This window comes from Eretmochelys imbricata, chromosome 3 (assembly GCF_965152235.1).
Source record: "Eretmochelys imbricata isolate rEreImb1 chromosome 3, rEreImb1.hap1, whole genome shotgun sequence".
Classification (NCBI taxonomy): Eukaryota; Metazoa; Chordata; order Testudines; family Cheloniidae; genus Eretmochelys; species Eretmochelys imbricata.
In genome coordinates this window covers 147,103,375-147,125,137 of record NC_135574.1, presented here as the reverse complement: position 1 = coordinate 147,125,137, position 21,763 = coordinate 147,103,375, and the positions used below count along the sequence as shown (strand labels likewise).

The 21,763-nt window shown below is 44.0% G+C and overlaps 1 protein-coding gene across 1 annotated transcript in view; it reads right to left on the bottom strand.

Moving 5' to 3' along the window:
- The window catches only part of LTBP1 (latent transforming growth factor beta binding protein 1), a 375,845-nt gene that overhangs the window by 163,609 nt on the left and 190,473 nt on the right, over positions 1-21,763 (bottom strand). Inside the window, exons 8-9 of the mRNA XM_077812182.1 lie at positions 19,316-19,418; positions 12,809-12,880 (exon numbers count right to left, since the gene is read on the bottom strand). Of these exons, the coding sequence (XP_077668308.1) occupies positions 12,809-12,880; positions 19,316-19,418 (175 nt within the window). The remainder of the gene's footprint in view (positions 1-12,808; positions 12,881-19,315; positions 19,419-21,763) is intronic.

Here is a 21,763-nt window from a genome sequence, read left to right as displayed (position 1 = left end):
TTTTCAAATAAAAAAAATGCGTTATTTATGCTCAAATATATTTTATTTTATAAAACAAAGCAAAAATACAAATTTAAAATAATTTGAACTAACAATTTCTAAGTGGAAAGCACGTATAAAGTAGCACAAAAATCAAGTGCAAGAGTCAAAATTAAAAACAGTGTTCTACTTAAAAAAACCTGTTTTTATACATACACAAACACCAAACAAATTAGATTTTTACTAGGAAAATCTATTTTTATAAACAGAAATACAAATTTGGATTTAATGGGATTGGTGTTTCTGCATTTTTCTATCACAAATTCGCTTAATATTAGGAATAATACCGGGAAAAGAATTTTACATTAAATTATAGTCATTCAAAAATAGTTGTAAGCTACACTTCAAATATGCCAAATTTAAAATTAAAAAAATTTAAAAGACCCCCCTTTTTTTTTTTTAATTACGATTCTTTCACGGAACACCTATTCACATCGTGCGGAACACAGTTTGGGAAACGCTGATGTAGATCATATTTAGTACTGCCTCAGAGCAGGGGACTGGACTAGATGACCTATTGAGGTCCCTTCCAGCCCTACATTTCTATGATCATATGATTCTATGCTGGTCCAAGGTGAAAACCCTAACCAAAGGAGATGGATTAGAACTTGTACTGATCTGAAACTAGGACTGAGCCCCAAACAGAAGATCAGAAGGGTAACCGTGTTAGTCTGTATCTGAGTCACTCCATGCATCTGAAGAAGTGGGTTTTTTACCCATGAAAGCTTATGCCCAAATAAATCTGTTAGTCTTTCAGGTGCCACCAGACTCCTCATTGTTTTTCCGAACAGAAGAGTGCACTAAGAACAAACTACACTAAATAGTAATTACCCTAGCTGGCAAATAAAAGAGAAAACATGGAAAAAATCCCAAATTATGGAGAGAAAATAATGGACACTTGTAGGGCAAGGGAACAAAGGCTCTGATACTCAAAGCCAGTGGCCAGAAAGGAACTGAAAAGCATTGTGGTCCCCTTTTTATAACCTCTGATGCAAACTTTTCATGCCAGGGGACACAAACACTCCTGCTTTCTACAAGGTTCCAGGCCCACAGCACTATGGGAACAGGTACCCCTGGTAGGGACCTCTACAGTCAGTTCTCAGAGCAGAACCACATCCTAGTTCTAAATTCTGAGCATGACGTGTATTTACTGCACTTAACAAGTAATTAAGCTGAATGAAAAACGTTTATTCACATTTATTACAAAGGGTTTTATTTACTTCTCAACAATAGACTCATACATTTAAACTGTTTTAGAGTGTTAATCTTAAACAAAATAAATCTTCTATATCAGTTACATGAAAATTAGAATTTGTCAAAGTACCACATAATTTCTTAGAGGTTTCTTAATCAGAAGTTTCTTAATTAGAAGTTACTCATAAGTCAATTGTTAAATGTTATTTAGTAGTTATTGCCCTGACAAAAGTGTGCATATATTAAATTACCTAACATATGTGACAACTCATTCTATAAATTAACTAAGTGTGGAATATTTAATTTAGGGCTCATTTGTGGAACTCTTAGTCATGTTAGTGAGCACTTACTTGGCTATATTGGGACTATTCATTTAAGTTTTCTCCAAATGTTAGTAAGGGTTGACAGTTGGGCTCTTATTTTTTATTGTCTTTAGGAACATCAATTATGATTGTAAATGCTAATGAAATTTAAAATATTGTTCCCATGTGACACAGCAAGGTTGTTAATTTCTCTCATCTCCCCAACTATATGAAATGTATGCTATTTGCATCTTACAACCTCCATTATGTTTGATTACTTGAATAATAAAACAATCCTGCTGGCAACTTAATACACACTGACAGGATTAAAGAAAACAGCTTTAGTTGCTAATGTAGGTATTGTAATATAATTGAAAAATGTTTATTAACAGTCTCAGTTGTCATGCTAAGGAATAGTCAGTTGATCTCTATCAGCAAACACAGCTGCAAAAATTAACCCAAATCCTTCTATGCCAGCAAGATGGGACTTACTGTAGCAAAGGTATCTAGAGCCACAGTTCTCAAACACACAGTGATCCAGGTATGGAAGAGGATGATGCCCTGCCTGCACAGGTATGCAGCAACTACTGCCAGAGTTTTGGAGAATACTCTGGGTGCTGTAGAGAGTCCGAATGATAGCACTCTGTATTGGAAATGACAGGTTTCAGAGTAGCAGCCATGTTAGTCTGTATTCGCAAAAAGAAAAGGAGTACTTGTGGCACCTTAGAGACTAACCAATTTATTTGAGCATAAGCTTTCGTGAGCTACAGCTCACTTCATCAGATGCAAACTGGAAATGGTCATGTCTCACTGTGAATCAAAGGAACCATCTGTGGGATGCATGTATTGTGATATGAAAGTATGCATCTTGTAGGTCGAGGGATGAAAATCAGTCTCCTTGTTCCAGCACCAGTATTATGGTGCCTAGAGTGACCACCTTGAATTTTTGGGAGCATACAAATTTGTTGAGTTTTCTGAGGTCTAATATTGGGCGCCAACCTCCGTTTTTCTTGTGTGTCAGAAAGTAGCAGGAATAGAATCCCCTCCCTCTGTGACGAGTGGGAACTAGTTCCACAGCTCCTAGAAGGAGGAGGTGTTGTACCTCCTGCCTCAGAAGGTGCTCGTGGAAGGGGTCCCTGAAGAGGGACAAGGAGGTGGGTTGGGTAGGAGGGCGGGTAATGAATGGGACGGAGTAGCCCGATAAGATTATCTCTAAGACCCAGCGGTCTTATGTGATCAGCTCCCACACATGATGGAAATGGCGTAGGTGTGGCCCAAATGGGCACTGTATAGCTGGTAAGATGGTGAGGTCGTTCAAACCCTCGATCAAAGATTCTAAACTGTGGTTTTGATGTCGTTGATTGAGGTGCCAAGGGTTGTTGATGTGGTTGTTGGCGTCGAGGTGGTCTGTTTGTCTTCCCACTTCGTAGGGTCTGGAGTGAGGTCAGGCATAGGGAGATTCCCTGGGGCGTTGGTAGGGCTGGTACCTCTTCCTCTTTTGAGGTGGTGTATATATGCCCAGTGTTCACAGCGTGGCAAGCGAGTTCTTCATAGCGTGAAGGGTCTCTCTGTTTTGGCAGAGAACAGCTTGTCTTTGTCAAAAGATAGATCTTCTACCTTCATCTGGAGTTCTTTGGGTATGCCAGAGGATAAGAGCCATGAGGCTCTTCTCATTACGATTGTCGTGGCAGTAGTGCAGGCTGCTGTGTCAGCCATGTTTAGGGCTGCCTGCAGCACCATTCTAGATATTAGCTGTCCTTCGATAAGCAGAGTTTTGAGCTCAGCTCTTTTGCTCTCCAGGAGGTCAGCAGAGAATTCAAACAGTTTCCCGTAATTGTCAAAATCATATTTAGCTAGAAGGGCGCTGTAATTTGCAATTCGGAACTGTAGAGTCGATGATATGTACACCTTACTGCACAGTAGGTCTAGATGTTTGTGCTCTTTATCTTGTGGCATGGCCTGATTTTGGAATTGTTTGGCTCTGTGATTTGCTGCATCCACAACCAAAGAATTGGGCTGTGGGTGTGAAAAAAGAAAGTCCATGCCCTTTGTGGGTAAGAAATATTTTCTGTCAGTCCTCTTGCATGTTGGAGGTGCAGTAGCAGGTGTTTTCCATATTGCCTCCACTGGGTTGGAGAATGGCCTCGTTAATTGGGACAGCAATTTTTGAAGCAGAGGAAGGTTGGAGTATCTTCAGTAGTTTGTGCTAATTCTCCTGAACCTCCTCTTGGGGAATGTCCTGGCTAGTAGCAATTCATTTACATAAGTGCTGGAATTGCTTAAGGTCATCAGCTGTCGTGGGTGGAGGTGGCATTATCGCCTTGTGCAGAGAGGAAGAGGGACTGTGTGCAAGGCGCACATCCTCTGTCTCCATCTCAATCTGAGGTGCTTCTGTGTCTTGCTCAGGGGCCACGGAAGTAGCGGGTGCTGGCGATGTGGGTGGAAAGCGTACGTCTCCCTTTCGTGGAGAGGAGGTCCTAGAATAATGTGACCTATATGCCGCCCATGGGTCCCAAGGTGGTCATTGGATTGGGAAGGGCATGGGGGTGGGGGGAACATCCATGGTTGTCTGTACCACTAGCAGGGCACCTGAGAGTGGCGGTGCTTAGGTCTGAGCTGTTCCCCATCTTCCTTTTTGGAGTATGGGGGAGATTGGTGAAGAGAGAAGATGTCCGAATCTGTGAAGATGGACAATGCCACAGGGGAGGTCAGGGGAGTACTAATACGTGACCAGCGTGGTACCGAGGAAACAGTAATGGCTGTCTGAGTCAGATATTGTGGCGGTGCTGGTATCGGTGTGAGGTCGAGTGGCAACCATTTGATTTATGCATCGATTTCATCTGCACCGAGTGGTGCTTTGCGGTGCCGTTCGCGGGTGCTGCATGCAAAGTCGGTGCTGTGGGCATTGGCAGTGCCGAAGCCGCCACCAGTGCCGGGGGCAATTGTATGATCCATGCTGTGTCAGTCGCTGTTGCTGTTGTGCCCAGTGCCGTGGAGGAGTCTTGAGAGGGTTTGTGTCTCGACTCCTTGGGCTTTGGTGCCAGGGCATGGCTGGTGCCAGAGGTACCAGGAGAATCATAAGTACTGGCTCTGGGGGCCATAGGCACCAATGATAATGAACTCGCAAGGGACCTCTTCTTTTTATGTGGATCCCCCTGTGGAGAAATAGAAGTTCACTTCCTCTTTTCCTGAGAGGATGGAACGGTGCTTCTTGTGGGCTCAGACCGCACTGGGGAGTCTTTGGTGGAGGACTTTGTGGTTGTCCTTGCTAGATCCTGCATGGAGAAATTTCTCCATGAGGATCATCTTGAGCCTCAGATCCTGTCACGGCGGGCTCTCGGCTTCAGGTTGCCACAGTGGGTGCATTTCGATGGGATATGCTGCTCACCGAGGCACCTCACGCACTGTAGGTGCCCATCGGACCTGGGTATTGCCTTGTGGCAAGAATTACATCTTTTAAAGCCAGGGGAGCCTGGCATTATTGTTAAAGAAAGTGGTGTGTTCCTGAGGGGAACACAGGAGAGCGAAAAAAAACCCAGCAGGAGGAGGAAGAGAAGAAAGAAAAAAAATTTTTTTTTAAAATCAACTAACTACAAAAGAAAACACTAAAACGCTAATTTATTCTAGCTATTTTCTGTTTTTAGGAGAGAGAAATGGCACTGTTCCGAGCTCCGTCTTCGGCTGAGGACAGTAGAAAAGGAACTGAGGGGGTTAGGCTGTGTGCGCACTGACCTTCCACTGCAGCATGGGGCACGGGTCACTTGCTGGAGGATTCTCTGCACCTTGAATTCTTTAAACCACGATTTGAGGACTTCAATAGCTCAGACATAGGTCAGGGGTTTGTTACAGGAGTGGGTGGGTGAGATTCTGTGGCCTGCATTGTGCAGGAAGTCAGACTAGCTGATCATAATGGTCCCTTCTGACCTTAAAGTCTATGATTCTATCAGACAGCTGGGGCACGCACACAGCCCAGCCAGGCACTGCTATTGAGGATGTCCAATCAACTGGGACACACTCATCTGGAGTGGAGCACCCACAGGGACAGCACTTGAAGAAGTGGTGTGAGTTGGGTACTCTCTGGGAGAAAAGTGCACTCTCTCTTGGCTGCCCTGAACACGATACCAATTTTCAGAGAGTTGTTTGGCTGTAGAAAGGGCTCTGAAAATACATTCCGAGCATTGCTCGCTCAGGCAAACTGTTAGTCCCTTCTACCACGTATGACACATGGCCAGCAGCATTTTCAGAAAGGGGTAGTCCCAGTCAGTCTCCTCATATGGTGCCAGAGTGCTGAGAATCAGCAACTGAACCAGTTAGATTTAACCAGTTAAGCAGCAAAGAGGACCTGATTAAGGACAGGAATTCCTGATTACCAGATCAGATTGGGGCCAGGTAGCTAATGGGCTAATTAGCTCATTAACTAGGAGACTGGATAAAAGCACACACCCCACCCATTGGGAGACAAAGTAGTTAAACTGAATGACTGTATAAATAGTATGACAGCATAAGTATGTAAGAGGTGGAGTGGTGAAGCACTGTAAATAAACTACACAATGTATGTACAATAGGAAGGTCTCTGAGCAGCCAGTGGGAGAGCAAAGAAGATGGGAGCAGAGGGTGCCTGTCACACAAGGGGGCTTGTCTACGATCCTGCGTTTTTCTATGTAGATGGAGAACTTGATGAGGGAAGCAGATGGAAAGATTTAGTAGGTGGGGGGAGGGAGGAGACGTTACAATGGCTGGTTGAACAGCAGAAGGAAACGCAGAAGACCTGGCAGACCGTCTAGAAATCCCACCATTTGAAGAGACAGTCCTTGCTCACCTGGCAGGTTGAGCAACAAAAAAGCCTGCAGATAATCTATAAGGGAACAAGCCCAGGTGCAGTAGCAACTACTAAAAAAAAAGGGTGGTGAGTCCTGCAGCAGGGATCGGCATTAGGGCGCAAGGCAAGAGGTAGGCCTCTGCAAGACAGGCTAGGCGGAAGACCCTGAAGCGGTCTTGGTCACATTTGAGAGTGCCTATGATGGCAGGATGGGATAAGAAATTCGGGCCCTACAGCTTGCAACCTATTTGGCAAGGGAAGATCAGGCAGCCTACATAGCTCTCAGTGATGAGCAAGCAAAGGACTACAAAGTGGTTAAGGTGGCCCTCCTCAACTAGGTGACTTTCGACAGAAAAGTACTCGCAAAAATTTTGAGCCACTAGATGGACTGGGAGATTATGGCCCGAGGCTTTTGCCCAAAAATGGAAAGACTGGGCTACTTGTTGGCTGAGGCCGGACACCTAAGGTGTGGCCGATACTATGGACACTGTCATTTTAGAATAGTTCCTTTAGAGTCTCCCGGACAATGCCATGCCTATGGGTCAGACAGCATCAACCAGTCAGGCTAGTTGTGGCAGTTAAACAGAGGAGTTTGTAAACGTGGACATTCCCACAGGGGGTCAGCAGTTTAAGGGTCTGGATGGGGGAGGAAGACCAGAGAACCCATAACTGTTAAGGGTGCCAAGAAGGAGGAGGAGGAACACCGAAGGTGTCGCTGGAGATTGTGTGCTACCAGGAACATATAAAAAGAGACTGCCCATATATGGAGCAGTCTCTACCTCCTTCTCAACCAGACCATGCTCAGCAGGATGGGGATAATCTTGAGACAGCCAGTATGCTGAAATGAAAATCCTGTCTCCTTTGCAGATGCTGAGAAACCCTGTAGCTAATATCCAGAATGATTACACTGTTATATGCACAATCCAAACCAGTCAGATAATCTCCTGGACCTGGTTAGGAGCATCTTGCTACTAAATATGTACTATCTGTATGTCTGACAAGGGGCTTGGCCTCGATGTGCCTTGCCCTCATCTCCCTCACTTCTATCCAGGTTCCCTGTCAGGAAGTTGCCACCAACATGTGGCATCTCTTCCTGCCATCTTTCTCTGTTTCCTCCTTTTTCTGTGCCCCATCTTTCTCCAGTAGGAAGCCTCATAGGTCAGGCTGAAGCTCATGGCATTCCCACCACCTTCCTTTTCTAGTGGTCCCAGTCTTCTGACACATCTGATGCCTCTAGCCCTCATCCAGAGCAAGGGACATGGGCAGTGCTTGTGTGTCAGGAATTTGGCAGCACGTACCCCAAAGCATCTGACAGAGAAACTCAGATTGCAGTTCACATCCCCCCAGAGGCAGCAGTTTTTGAAGTTTATGTTATGTGCGCTTCAAAGCAGTTTTTTGTTTTGCTTTTTGGTATCACCATTTCTTTACTTGGCTGGTTGCTATATGCTTCTTTATCCTCGTGTAACGAAGTTCTTCTTCGAGTGCTTGTTCACGTCAATTCCAATCAGGTGCGTGCACGCCACATGGAAGGTCATCAGAAACTTCTCCCTTAGCAGCTCCTGTTGGGTTGGCTAGGGAGCACCCTGGAGTGGTGCCTTCATGGTGCTCAATATATGACCCTGCCGAACTGACCCCACTTCAGTTCCTTCTTACCATCCATGGTGGCATTGGAACTGTGTTCACTTGCTCGCAAGTGCTCCCTTAAAACTAAAACTACAAAGAACTAGGCACAAGGTAAGAGATGTTAATATCGTTGTTAGTAGTGGTTGGTGACCGGGATTGTTCGTATCCTGTCACCCCACCTTGGGCTGCGGGGCATGCCTCAAGCCCAGGGGTTTAAGTCTTGCGGTGTTTGCCGGAAGCCTATGCCCAATAGTGACCCTCACAACTCATGCCTTAGGTGCTTAGGGGAGGCGCATCAGTTGCAGTGCTGTAAGATTTGTAAAGCTTTCAAGCCTAGAACCAAGAAGGAGAGACACTTCCGTTTAAAACAACTATTGATGGAAGCCGCACTCCGTCCTGCGACACCGGACCGCCCAGCCCCAGGCCCAAGTTCATCAGGGCGGAGCACCCCGGCATCAATCCGTGACTCAGTGCCGAGGAAGGACTCTGGCAGGAGAGACCCTCGGCACCGAAAATCCCTGGCACCGCAGCAAGGAGCAGTGCTCTGGCTCTGCTCCACGTCACTGGTGCCACACAAGCGGCAAAAGAAGACAGACAGAAGGCGCTCTCCTCAGAGGGCTGCGAGATCATTAGGGAATGTATTGCTGCTCCAGAGAAAAGACTCGGCCACCATGCAGCAGGAACTCGTGCCATCGACTCTGGTGCCCCAAGCACCGTTGAGTCCGGCACTTAGTGACCCTCCGGCAGTGCCTGGTGGAGATGTTGGAGCCGTTGGAGCCACCCTCCATGCCGGACACTTTTGGGGCTGCTAAGGACCTCATTGAAATTATGGTGCCTCTGCCCTTGACCATCAGGGACAAACCTCCAGCACCGCCTAGACTGGTACCATCTAGAGGCAAGCCCTTGTTGCCAGACAGGCACCGTTCCCAATCCGCATCCCCACACCACCACTCCCCAGCACTGCCCACAGTACAAGTTTGCATGGCACTGGGAGGAGATCTGCATCTCCCAGGGTCAGCGCCAATCTAGGACACCCTCAGAGGATCGGCACTGTCTCACGGCACCGGGGCACAGTACGTGCGGCACTGGTCTCAATCGAGGGACAGCCGGCACCGATCCTCGATGCGGTAATCGTGACACCGATCCCAAACCTCTTCTTCAAGGCACCGACTGTCGGCACAGGGGTTGTCGGCACTGCCTTGGTCGTCGCCCTCGGGTTCCTCGGCCGAACTGTTTAATTCAAGGCACGGTAGGCATAGGTCCAGTAAGCGCCAGAGAGATGTCCAAATGGCATGGCAGCCACAGTGACCACCCCCTGCACAATGGCCTTTTTGGACCCCCTGAGCTTACCACAAGGCCCAGGGTACCCCTTCGCGGCCCTCCAGGTCGGTGGCCTCGGGACATCACCCCTCCCACTCACCAAGGGATAGACCTGCCCCTCGGGTGATGGAAGCGACCCTCGCCAGGCTGCCCCCTCAAACTGCAGAGCAGTCAGGGGATGCGGCTCCAGTGCCACCGGTAGCCCAGGACACTCCCAACTGGGCTGGAACAACGGGGGAACCTAGCACAGCCTAGGAACAACCAGGACAGCTTGAGGGCCACGAGGACCCTGTACCCCAGTTATCACCTCATCATCGTCGCCTGGTGAAGCAGTGGCAGGAGCATCAGCCTCAGGTCCCCTGACCACTGGGCTCACCAGGATCGACTCCGCCGCACTGCCCATAACATGGGCCTACAGGCAGAGGAGGTAACCGAATAGGAGGACCCAATAGTGGACATCCTTGCTCCAGAGGGTCCTTCCAGAGGGTCCTTCCAGAGTGGCACTGCCAATAATTAAAACAATCCAGAACAACAACAAGACCTTGTGGCACACTCCAGCCTCCATTCCGCCCACTGCCAGGGGTGTGGAGAGAAAGTACTTTCTCCCCCAAGGGATATGAGTTTTTATTCTCTCACCCACATCCCTGCTCCTTGGTGGTCTCAGTGGTGAATGAGAAAGACCACCAAGGGCAACAGGCGCCAGCCCACAAGGCTAAGGAGGTCAAACACATGGACCTCTTTGGCAGGAAAGTGTATGCTGCTGGGGGCCTACAGCTGAGGATAACCAACCAGCAGGCTATTCTCAGCAGGTATAGCTTTAACTCTTGGGACGCTATGTCCAAATACAATATACCCACTTGGGATCTCTATCTGGTCCTCTCCAGACTAATGGGAGCTCCATTTGAACCACTGGCTACATGCTCCCTTCTCTATCTCTCATGGAAGGTACTGTTCCTGGTTGCCATCACTTCAGCCAGGAGGGTGTCCGAGTTAAAAGCACTAACATCCAACCTCCCCTACGCGATCTTCCATAAGGACAAGGTACAGCTCAGGCCTCACCCAGCCTTCCTGTCAAAGGTGGTACCACAATTCCACATTGGACAAGACATTTTTCTACCAGTTTTCTATCCCAAGTCGCATGCCAATGCGCGGGAGCAGAGACTTCATTCACTAGACGTCCGGAGAGAGATCTCAAATGCTTCAGTTATAGCACATCAGCCCCAACCATTCCAAATAAAGATCACTGTAGTTTTGATTTGGTGCTGACTGAGTGAGCTCATGACTACACTGAGAGCACAAAACTTTTCAGGAAATTGAATCGACTGTTCATACCGGTGACAGACTGGATGAAAGGCTCCCAGTCTCTTCACATGACATTTCATTATGGATCACGGCCTACATCTGTTCTTGCTTCGACCTCGCCAAGGTTCCAAGTCTGCCTATTACAGCGCACTCGACGTGGGCTCAAGCCTCATCCACCGCTTTCCTGGCCCAGGTGCCCATCTCTGCTTGAAGGATGTCTTAACAGAGACTTACTTAAGGCAGGTAGTCAACTTGTTCTTGTAACATACATTAAGCAATGAATTGCTCTGATTGTGCTGAGGAATTATTCTACCTTCAATTCTACATCAACATAACTAGGGCCCTACCAAATTCATGGTCCATTTTAGCCAATTTCATGGTCACAGGATTTCAAAAATAGTAAATCTCATGATTTCAGCTATTTAAATCTGAAATTTCACCGTATTGTAATTGTAGGGGGGGAGGGGAGTGTCACAAGATTATTGTAGGGGTCGGGGGGGGATTTGCAGTACTGCTACTTTATTTCTGCGCTGCCTCTGGCAGGGTGCTGCCTTCAGAGCTGGGCACCCGGCCAACAGCCGCCACTCTCTGGCCATCCAGCTCTGAAGGCAGTGCAGAAGTAAGGGTAACAATACTGCAACCCCCCTAAAATAATCTTGTGACCCCCCCCCCCAGCAACTCCCTTTTGGGTCAGGATCCCCAATTTGGGGAACGCTGGTCTCCACCATGAAATCTGTATAGTATAGGATAAAAACACACAGAAGACCAGAATTCACGGGGGAATATCAGATTTCACGGTCTGTGACGTGTTTTTTCGTGTCTGTAAATTTGGCAGGGCCCTAAAAACAACACTGAAATAACTCTATTGAAGTCAGTGGAGTTACAAACGAAAACAGGTATAAATGAGCTCAAAATCAGACTCATGGCCATTACTTGTCAACAGTGTAATGACACCATGGTTTGGTTACCTACTAAGCAGAAATTAAAAAAAAAACCTGACAGCGTGTAATTATTTCTCAGTGGACAGAAAAAACTTATATCGTACTGTGACTTAAATAACAAATTCTTAGGCAAAAAATAAAGCTTGCTTAATCTGAAGTTAAGGTTGAAAGAGCCTCCAGAAGGATCAGGAAAAGCTCAAGAAAAAACATCCTTTATGAGAATGTTACAGTTTTCTCAGAAAAATGCAAATACTGGAAAACCTAGAAATCAAAGTGAAGATTCTATTAAAAACTATCAAATTAGGAAACAGGAAACATCCAATTAAGGTCAAATTATTTCATAACTTTCCAATTTGAATGTACTTATCTGCCTTATTAAAGGCTTGATCATGCATCCCAGGGCATGGCTGAGCACATGGAGCCCTGCAGAATAGTGCTCAATTCAAAGCCTGTCCATGTGGCAGAGGAGAGGCCTCCATAGGGTGGTAGTTCACACACTACAGAGGAGTACACGGCTACACAGAAGGGAGGAAGGGAGCTTCTGTCTGAGGTCACGTCTCACCACTTGCTGCGGTGGTGATACCATTGGCTGAGCTGGCCAGTCTTAGCTCAGCAGGGCAGGCTGTGTTTGGGGGCCATTGCTCTTGTAGTGAAGCTTCTGGGTTTCTGTAGGGTCTTGCCTTGTGCCACTGGCAGGATTTAATTCAATGCCAATGGCTTTTAGAAAGCTATCCTGTGTTACCACTTCCGTCTTATTTGGTTTCTATTTATAGTTTCTGTTGATTATGTTTTTGTGTACAATATATACACAAACATTTAAGAGCTGTTTGAATGATGGGGCCTGATTCTCCTCTCACATCAGTGTAAATCAGGAGTAACTAGGGAAAGGCCTCCCTTTGCCCTCCCCTTCCCCCATACTGCTCTGCAGATGCTACTGCAGCCTCAGGAAAGGTACACTTAACATCCTTCAGCAAAAGAAAAAGTCTGAGCCTGATATTTTTCACAAAAAAGCAACAGAAGTAAAATTTTATGAAACTACCTTCATATGTCATAAAAGACCAGTAAGGGTACAAACAGCTGTTTGCTTTGTAGTAAGCTATGCTAGACCCTGCCAATATTTTGGACTCAGTTACACTCGTTTCTCCCAAGCACAATCAATGAGCCAAATTCATCCACGTAACTGCAATCAGTGGAACTAGGCCTAGGATTAATTTAGCCCAAAAGATTTATTCAAAACAAATGAAGTTAATCGTTGACAAATATCTTACCTTGACAAAAGGTAGCATTAATTCTCTTGTAACCTTGGGGGCATTCCACCATTTGGGTGTATCCAGGGTAAGCTGGGGGAAAAAAAGAAAACTATTGGTTAGTTATTACAATGTACGACACATTTATATGGAGAGCATCACAGTCAAATTACTATATAATTCTATCAAAAAAATTTACATTTACATTTTTAAGGATGCATAGTTAAGTACTTAAAAGTCAGGAAATGCCAACATTTAGGTTGTACATGCAATCTGAACACGGTCTCCTTCTGTGTATGCATTACTACAATTTTTAATTACTCAATCAAATACCCTTTTGCAGATAATATGACATAACACCATGACAGGAATTCTTTGAAATTATGGCTTGTCTACATGGGAAGTTACTGCCATAAAAAGACAAGGGTATAAATCTCGGTGCACCAGCTTGCTACATGGCAACATCCCATATGGACACTGCTATAGCATGCTAAGCCCCACTCCAGGACTTTCACACCCTGACGCAATCCCTTAGGAAACTTTCTGTTTCATTCTACTCATTTTCAAAAATGACTGAATCATCCCTGCTGAAAATACAAATATCACTTTCAGGAAGTGGCCATGCTGGAAAATTTCAGCCTGGAAGACAATTGTTTTAGAAATGTTCAAGCTAATGAAATCAGAGTTAGAATAGGAACCTGAATGCAACCTTAACGATGGCAGTTGTTGCTGCTCCCACTATAATAAATCTGAACATATCTGATCCATTGAAAAATATAGTCAGTCATATATTTTATTTTTATAATAGTGCAACCATAATTATAAGAAAGGAAACAGACTTATGCTTTATCTTTTTAATCTTTTTGAGTTTTAAAAGACTGTCATTTGTTGGCTATTATTTATAAATTATCTAATGTGAATTATAAAGGATAACACCACAAAATGAATTCACTTTAGCCAAACTAGAAAGTCTTCAGCTAATTAATAGTTTTGTTTCTATTTATTGTTTCTTTCCTCCAAGATATATTGTGAGGTTGATTTTCTAAGTCTAATCCTGAACAATAACATTATCTTAATTGGTAACAATAATATTATCTTAATTGGCACTGTGGTAATACAAATTAATAAAAAAAAATAATAATAAATAATAATAATAATAGTCTCAGATGCAGCTTCCCTGGATATATTTTAAGCAGAAATAGATCTGTTTCTTCATGGGTTGTGGATTTAAAACATACGCAATTTTGACCTTTAAACTGGCTGCAATTTTTTGAATTTAAATGAAAAAAAATTGGAAATGATATTTCTCACAGTGATGGGGTTAGCTCCACCTCTTTCCCCTTCCTGGTCTCTCTGACTGCACCACCTCAGGTGCAAGTATCATGCCTTTATCTATCGCCTTTAAGTATGCTGGAGTGAAATTATGTAATTCGCCCACTCTTAGACCAAGCCCTTGCTACTGTACTGGATATATCAACCGTCCTTACCCAGCAGGAACAAGCTAGTCTTGGCACCTGCAGTTATTTCCATTCAGGAGTCTGTGACCACTGGTATACAGGGACAAAACAGCCTTCTTAAAACCAAATCATTATTTATTTTAGCAGTACAAACTAAGCATTGAGAGAAAAAGGATTTTCATAGATTCCAAGGCCAGAAGGAACCATTGTGATCACCTAATCTGACCTGTATAACACAGGCCACAGAATTTACCAAAAATAATTCCTAGAGTAGATCGTTTAGAAAAACATCCAATCTTGATTTAAAAATGTCAGTGTTGGAGAATTTAGCACGACTCCTGGTAAATTATTCCAATGGTTAATTAGCCTCACTGTCAAAAATTTACACCTTATTTCCAGTTTGAATGTATCTAGATTCAACTTCCACCTATTGGATCATGTTATACCTTTCTCTGCTAGACTGAAGAGCCCACGTATACTTACAGATGTAATGAAGCACCCCTTAACCTTCTTTATGTTAAGCTAAATAGATTGAGCTTCTTGAGTTTATCACTATAAATCATGTTTTCTAACCCTTTAATCATTCTCATGTCTCTTCTCAGAACCCTCTCCGATTTATCAACAGTCTTACTGAATTGAGGGCATAGTATTCCAGCAGTGGTTGCACTAATGCCAAATACAGAGGTAAAATAACCTCTTCTCTAATCCTACTTGAGATTCCCCTGTTTATGCATCCCAGGATCATATTAGTTCTTTTGACCACAGCATCATACTGGGAGCTCATGTTCAGCTGATTATTCACCATGACCCTCAAATCTTTTTCAGCATCACTGCTTCCCGCAGGTGAAGTGGAGTATGGGGTGTGTTGGGTTGGCTCACAGTTGAGCAATGTGGGAGATGGATAAAATCCTACATTTCTTTCTTATTCATTTAGCAAGTACTAATTATTGACAAGCATTTTGAACGAACATCAGCCTCCACTTGTAATATAACACTGTACAGTTTGATTCAAAAGGTTCTCTTGTTAAAAAAAACAAACTTTGACATATAACCTGTTTCTATTTTCTGCTCATATTTTTCAGTATTATTAAGCCTGTGGGCATACAAGCCACAAAAGCTGTTTCAAGTCAAGGTGTATGTACATTATAGGGTTTGTGGCAAAATACCTTGTTCGCCTCAGTAGGCTCAGTCCTTTCTAGCCTTAGAGACTCAGGTTTGGGGCAAGGCGAATCCTTATAGGTGGCACAGGCTCCTGCTACTCCTCTCCTCAGTCAGTCCCTTGTCCTTGTTTTCCTTCCCTTCTGGGGAGGAAGTGCAGCCTCCCTACTGGGAAGGTTTGGTGCCTTGCTGTAAACAGCCTACTGGCAGCTTCCCTGCTCCTCTCACTCCCTCACTCTTCTCCTCCTTCCACTCAGGGGAGGGTTTAAAAAGGTCTCAAGTAGTTGGAGTCAGCTGAACCTAATTGGTTCCCTAGCAACCCCTTTCCTAGCTGAACCTTATTGCCCCATGGTTATCTTTTCTCAGTGGCCAGGGAGGGGCCTTTTAATCCCCTGGGACTAATTACTACCCCCCTTTTGTAGCTGTTTGTCCTGGGTTTACCACAGGTTGTAGACCTGATTCAGTAAAGTACTTAAGAATGTGTTTAACTTCAGGTACATACAAAAATCCCATTAAAGTCAATAGGATTTAAGAATGTGTCTAAAATTAAGAACATGCTTTAGTGCTTTACTGAACAGGGAAAGAAAAGAGGATAGAGATAGTATGACTTAAGCACATGCTTGAATACTTTTGCTGAATCGGGGTCTTGCAGACAACCAAACGTTAAATCCAACCTGCTCAAAAACTGGCGTTTATAAAAATATTTCAGTCTCAAGTAAAGATCATAAAGCACAAAACCATAAAAGAGAAAGCCATGGAAAGTCTATTTTCTTCCAAGATGACTACAGTATGGAGAGTAATACCAACTTAGCAAAGGAAAACTATCAAAATGACATGGGAATAATCTGACCCTGAATCTGTATCCTGTGAATGAGTCAACAAAAGACAGGAATACAATTTAAATGTCAAACTGTTAACAGTTTATTTGATTTTCTCCTAATCTGTATTGGCAGTTTTTAGGATCAGTCAGTTTGCTCAGCTTTTTAAGGAACAAGTCAGCATTTTAATGCTTAAAAAAAAATCTACAGAAGGGCTGTAGGTGGACGTGGGTGTGTGAATGAAGAACATGAACACATCATATATTTACAAACTCCACACCCATTATTCACTTGGGTAATTTCTCCATGCTTACCATTGCCAAAAATCACAACATTGTGTGTATCCTTTTCTTCCAATACCTCTGTTAAAGAAACCAACCCTTTTGCAAAATGATACTAATAAGAAGCCTTAAATATTAGTATTTCATATCTGCTATTCTATTTTTACATATTTGCTCCAGGCTCTTTATCTCTGTTTTCAATGGTAAATTCTTTAATCCTACATACTACGTGGTTATGTCTAGTCTTCTCAACCACTGAAAAATTCTTATCTTCATCATCAAAATATAAGAATATCTGGTGCAATACAGATCCTCAGATATGTACAGTATATTTTTTACAAAATCCCATTATAAACTGTTACATTTATTCTTTGGAAAAATTTGTTCTACAGAAATTTAAGTCTTTGATGCAACTATGAAGCACAATTTGGCACATATGCCTGAAAGTAAATAAGGAAGTGTTATTTATTCCTTCTTATAACACAAAAACTAGGGGTCACCAAATCAAATCAATAGGCAGCAGTTATAAAACAAACCAAAGGAACAGGTTTCAGATTTTTTCACACAACACACAGTCAACCTGTGGAACTCTTGGCCAGAGGATGTTGTGAAGGCCAAGACTATAACAGTTTTCAAAAAAGAACTAGATAAGTTCATGGAGAATAGGTCCATCAATGGCTATTAGCCAGGATGAGCAGGGATGGTGTCCCTAGCCTCTGGTTGCCAGAATGGGTGACAGGGCATGGATCACTTGATGATTACCTGTTCTGTTCATTCCCTCTGGGGCACCTGTCATTGGGCCACTGTCAGAAGACAGGATACTGGGCTAGACGGACCTTTGGACTGACCCATTATGGCCGATCTTATGTTCTTAAAGACACCCAATGAGTGCCTTATGTGGAAGCAAATCATAAGATTAGGGGACTCTGGGACACAAAATACACTACCTCACAAATCAATGGGCCAGACTGAGTCAGTAATTACTTTTGCAGATTCCCCTTCTGGGCTGTAAAAGACTCCTGACAAAACTACTCCCGCAGAGCCCTTGTGCTGCCCGTGAAAGGGCCAATCACAATATGAGACACGATTTTTTCCTTTGAGAAATTTTAAATAAAAATGCATCCCTAAATTCATGGATAAAGATATGCTACACCATACAAAACAATTAATATATTTCCTTGTGTTAAGCATCCCATGTTGATAATTGGGAAAGGAGTGTGGCCTAGGGAATATAGTATTGGACTGGGACTCATGAGACCAGCATTTTATTCCCTGCATTGCCACCAGCCAGCTGGATGACCTTGGGCAAGTCACTTTGGCCTCTCTTTGTGTCAGTTTTCCCATCTCCAAATAGGGATAAGGATACCTTCTTTGTAAAGTGCTTAGAGATCTATTGTAAAGTGCTTAGAGACAGGGATAAAATAAACTCCCATTGACTTTAATGGGGCCAGGATTTCACCCCAGGTCTTTCCTCCCCAAAGCCATTTCAGAACTAGGTATAATTATTTATTATTAAAGTTATGAAACGTTTCAATAGATTAGGTTTACCTTTCATGAGAATCATTTAATAGCTATTTTTCACTATTTTACATTATTCTGTCAAGCTGTAGCAAAAATATTGGGAAAGTCTTCATGGTATCCTAATTGTATAGACAGCATTCGAACAACAGAGTTTAAAATGTAACTGATATTTTAGAGCCTGAAAAGCTTTGGCATTAAAACTCAAAGTTCATTCAAGGTCTCAAGATGTCATTGCATTTTCTCTAAGTAGGAACTGGTGCCTCTATAATTTAACATTTTTGTGCAAACTTTAAAAAAATAAGTCCAGCTAGGTTATGCAAGATGATTCAATATCATTATCTCCCTACATTGAGGAAACACAATGAAGCATCACGAGCTCAGTCAGAGAAGGAGAAAAATAAAAAAAATATTTCATTGTCACTGAAGCTCAGAGTGTACCTTCTATCACCTTCCTATCTTAGACAAGGCACTTAATTGACCTGTGCTTCAGTTCCCCATCTATAAAATAGGGATGATGATGATCAGAGAGGGAGAGGAATTATTTAAGCTCAGTACCAATGTGGACACAAGAACAAATGGATATAAACTGGCCACCAGAAAGTTTAGACTTGAAATTAGACGAAGGTTTCTAACCATCAGAGGAGTGAAGTTTTGGAATAGCCTTCCAAGGGAAGCAGTGGGGGCAAAAGATCTATCTGGCTTTAAGATTAAACTCGATAAGTTTATGGAGGAGATGGTATGATGGGATAACATGGTTTTGGTAATTAAATATTCACGGTAAATAGGCCCAATGGCCTGTGATGGAATATTAGATGGGGTGGGATCTGAGTTACCCAGGAAAGAATTTTCTGTAGTATCTGGCTGGTGAATCTTGCCCATATGCTCAGAGTTTAGCTGATCGCCATATTTGGGATCGGAAGGAATTTTCCTCCAGGGCAGATTGGCCCTGGAGGTTTTTCGCCTTCCTCTGTAGCATGGGGCACGGGTCACTTGCTGGAGGATTCTCTGCTCCTTGAAGTCTTCAAACCACGATTTGAGGACTTCAATAGCTCAGACATAGGTGAGAGGTTTTTCGCAGGAGTGGGTGGGTGAAATTCTGTGGCCTGCGTTGTGCAGGAGGTCAGACTAGATGATCATAATGGTCCCTTCTGACCTAAATATCTATGAATCTATGAATCTATGAAAATAATACGGTTCTTTTGAAATATAGTGTTAGCATTTCTCTTAAAGAAAAGGTATTTAGAGCACAAATAAGTGAACTGATGCAGAAAACAATAATGAAATCACACTTACATGGCTTCTTGGGACATTTGTGACATTTGTTAAAGCCCCAGGAAGTACCCACAGTTCCACAGCAGTCTTCTTGCTTTGATAGGCCAGGGAGCGCTTTACCACACTGGAATAATTAAGTAAAGAATATTCAGGTTAGTGTTACTGTAAGATGCTCCCCTCTAGAACACTGCTATATTACATAATCATCTTGGGTAAAACTCACCCATCTGCAGAGGCCCACTGAAGACTCATTGAAGCCCTCAGTGGAACTTAAATAGTGCACTGGCCTTGAGCTAGCCCTCTTTGTGGGGGTGAGCAGGTTCAGTTTTAAAACATTTTGTTTCAGTATTTTTTCCCCTTCAACTTTCAGAACAAAAACCAGTCACTGAAAGAGTGAGTATATTTCCAAGCTAGTAATTCTTCATTGGCAGTAACTCCTTAAATTTTGCTTTATAAAAATCTGCCCCTGCACTTTTTCAAAAGGTATATAAATCATCTCAAATACCTTTCCCATTATTCTTTTAAAGAAAGGGACAAGGAAGTATTATCATGATTTTTAAATGTCATTTCCTATTTCATTTTTAAAATACAAATACCCATATTACCACAAGTTGTACCTAATGTTTATGTCTGGTTACTGAAATTGTAAAATTATATTGAAAGAGTCTAGTATTTGTAAACTGAAAGAGAATTTAACATAAGCAAGACGATTGGGCAAAAAAGGTAAGTGATGCCTATCTATTTTTATTTGTGACTCTTTAATCATGTAAGCAATTGGCCCACTCTTGCAGTGCTTACTGAGGCAAAAATCTCATTTATTTCAAATGGTGTTTTGTCTCGAATAAGGAAAACAGGATCCTACATTAGTACCCTATATTAGTAAATATGTTAACACTAACAATTGCCAAGCTTAAATGTACCTCCTTGATGGTTGATATTTTTCATTTTGCAAGGCAAAGGCAAGTAAAATGGATTTTCTGTCTATAGAATGGATACAGAAAGATGTGTACACCTGCTGTGTACCTGAAGAGTATCAATTAGGTGTAAAACAATTCTGCAACATGGAACCTGTGCCACCCTGAGCCATCTCTTCAAGCTAAAATAGGTGAGTTCCACACCAATATAACAGCCCAAAAGTTAAGAATTGTGGAGCTACTTAGAAATGTCACTATAGAAAACTGGAGATTTTCTCTTCTCAGTGCTTTCAGTCTAGATGGGAAAATGGGGCCCTAAAACACCATAACCTGCTAGAAGAATGCCTGGAGAAATACTGCAGCCCTAGTCTCTTTAATGACTATTCTCCTAGTTTGTGCATCTATTGTACTCAGTAACTAGATTACATCTGCCGCTGAAGCATAGGCAGGGGAAGTAGGGGTGCAAGGGGTTCTGCAGCACCCCCAGGTTTTATGTGGAGCAGCTGTCCCTGTCCCCAGGGCTCCACTCCCCACCTTGGGTTCCGGGGGCTGGCCCTGTGCCCTGCTCCCCAGCCACTGGCTCCACACATAGAGCCTGGTAGTGCTTCCCACGCCTACGCCCTGCTCCCAGCCCTCTGCCCGCACTCCGCTCCTCAACCCCTCACCTGGGGCTTGGGTCCTGGCCACTGGCCCCACTCCCTGGCCGCTGGACCTGTGCCCGGGGCCCGTGGCCAGGGTCCCACTCCCGACCCCGTGCTCTGCTTCTAAGGCCCCAGTTGCCTGCCCTGCTCCCCAGCCACTGGCCCTGTGCCCGGCCCCCTGCTCCCGGGGCCCCCCACTCGGCCCCACAGCTTGGCCCCGCACGTGGGGTCCCAGCTGCCGGTCCCTGCCCAGGGCTCCGCTCCTGCCCCCAAACTCACCCCCAGCTGTGGCCTCAGCCCCCTTTCCCCCGTCCGGTTTCCCCCTCCAGGAGACACAGCCCTCCTCCCCGCCTCAGTTCGGGAGCGGGGGGGGGGGGGGGTTCCAGCGCCTCTGCACTGGAGGAAACAGACTTTAAAATTTGTCAGTTGAAAGACAGGAATAAAATAAACTCCAATTCACTTTAACGGGGCCAGGATTTCACCCCAGGTCATTTCCCCCCAAAGCCACATGCAATCCTGGGGATATCAGACTTAACCGTACATGTTAAAAGGGATTAAGCTTTTATTTAAATAGGGTTAGAGTTTTTGTGACATACCAAGGGGTCCGGTAGGCTGGGAGTGGGGGGAAATGCCATCTCTCCACAATGCCTCTCTGAGAGGATAAAATTATGTACTGAAACTTGCTACATCTTAATCAAAATTGCCCCAACTCTTAGAGCTCACTCAACTAGACAGGTTTCATAATATTTCCTTCTAGTGCAGCCGTAAACATTTACAAGGACTTCTATTCACACCTGTATACAGCACTACTCCCTTGACCTGGCATCCCAGTCAGACACACTGTTTGGAAGGGCAGTGTTCCTGTTCAACTAGATCTGTTCAGCCTGCCTTCCTGGAGGCTGCACTACTCTCGC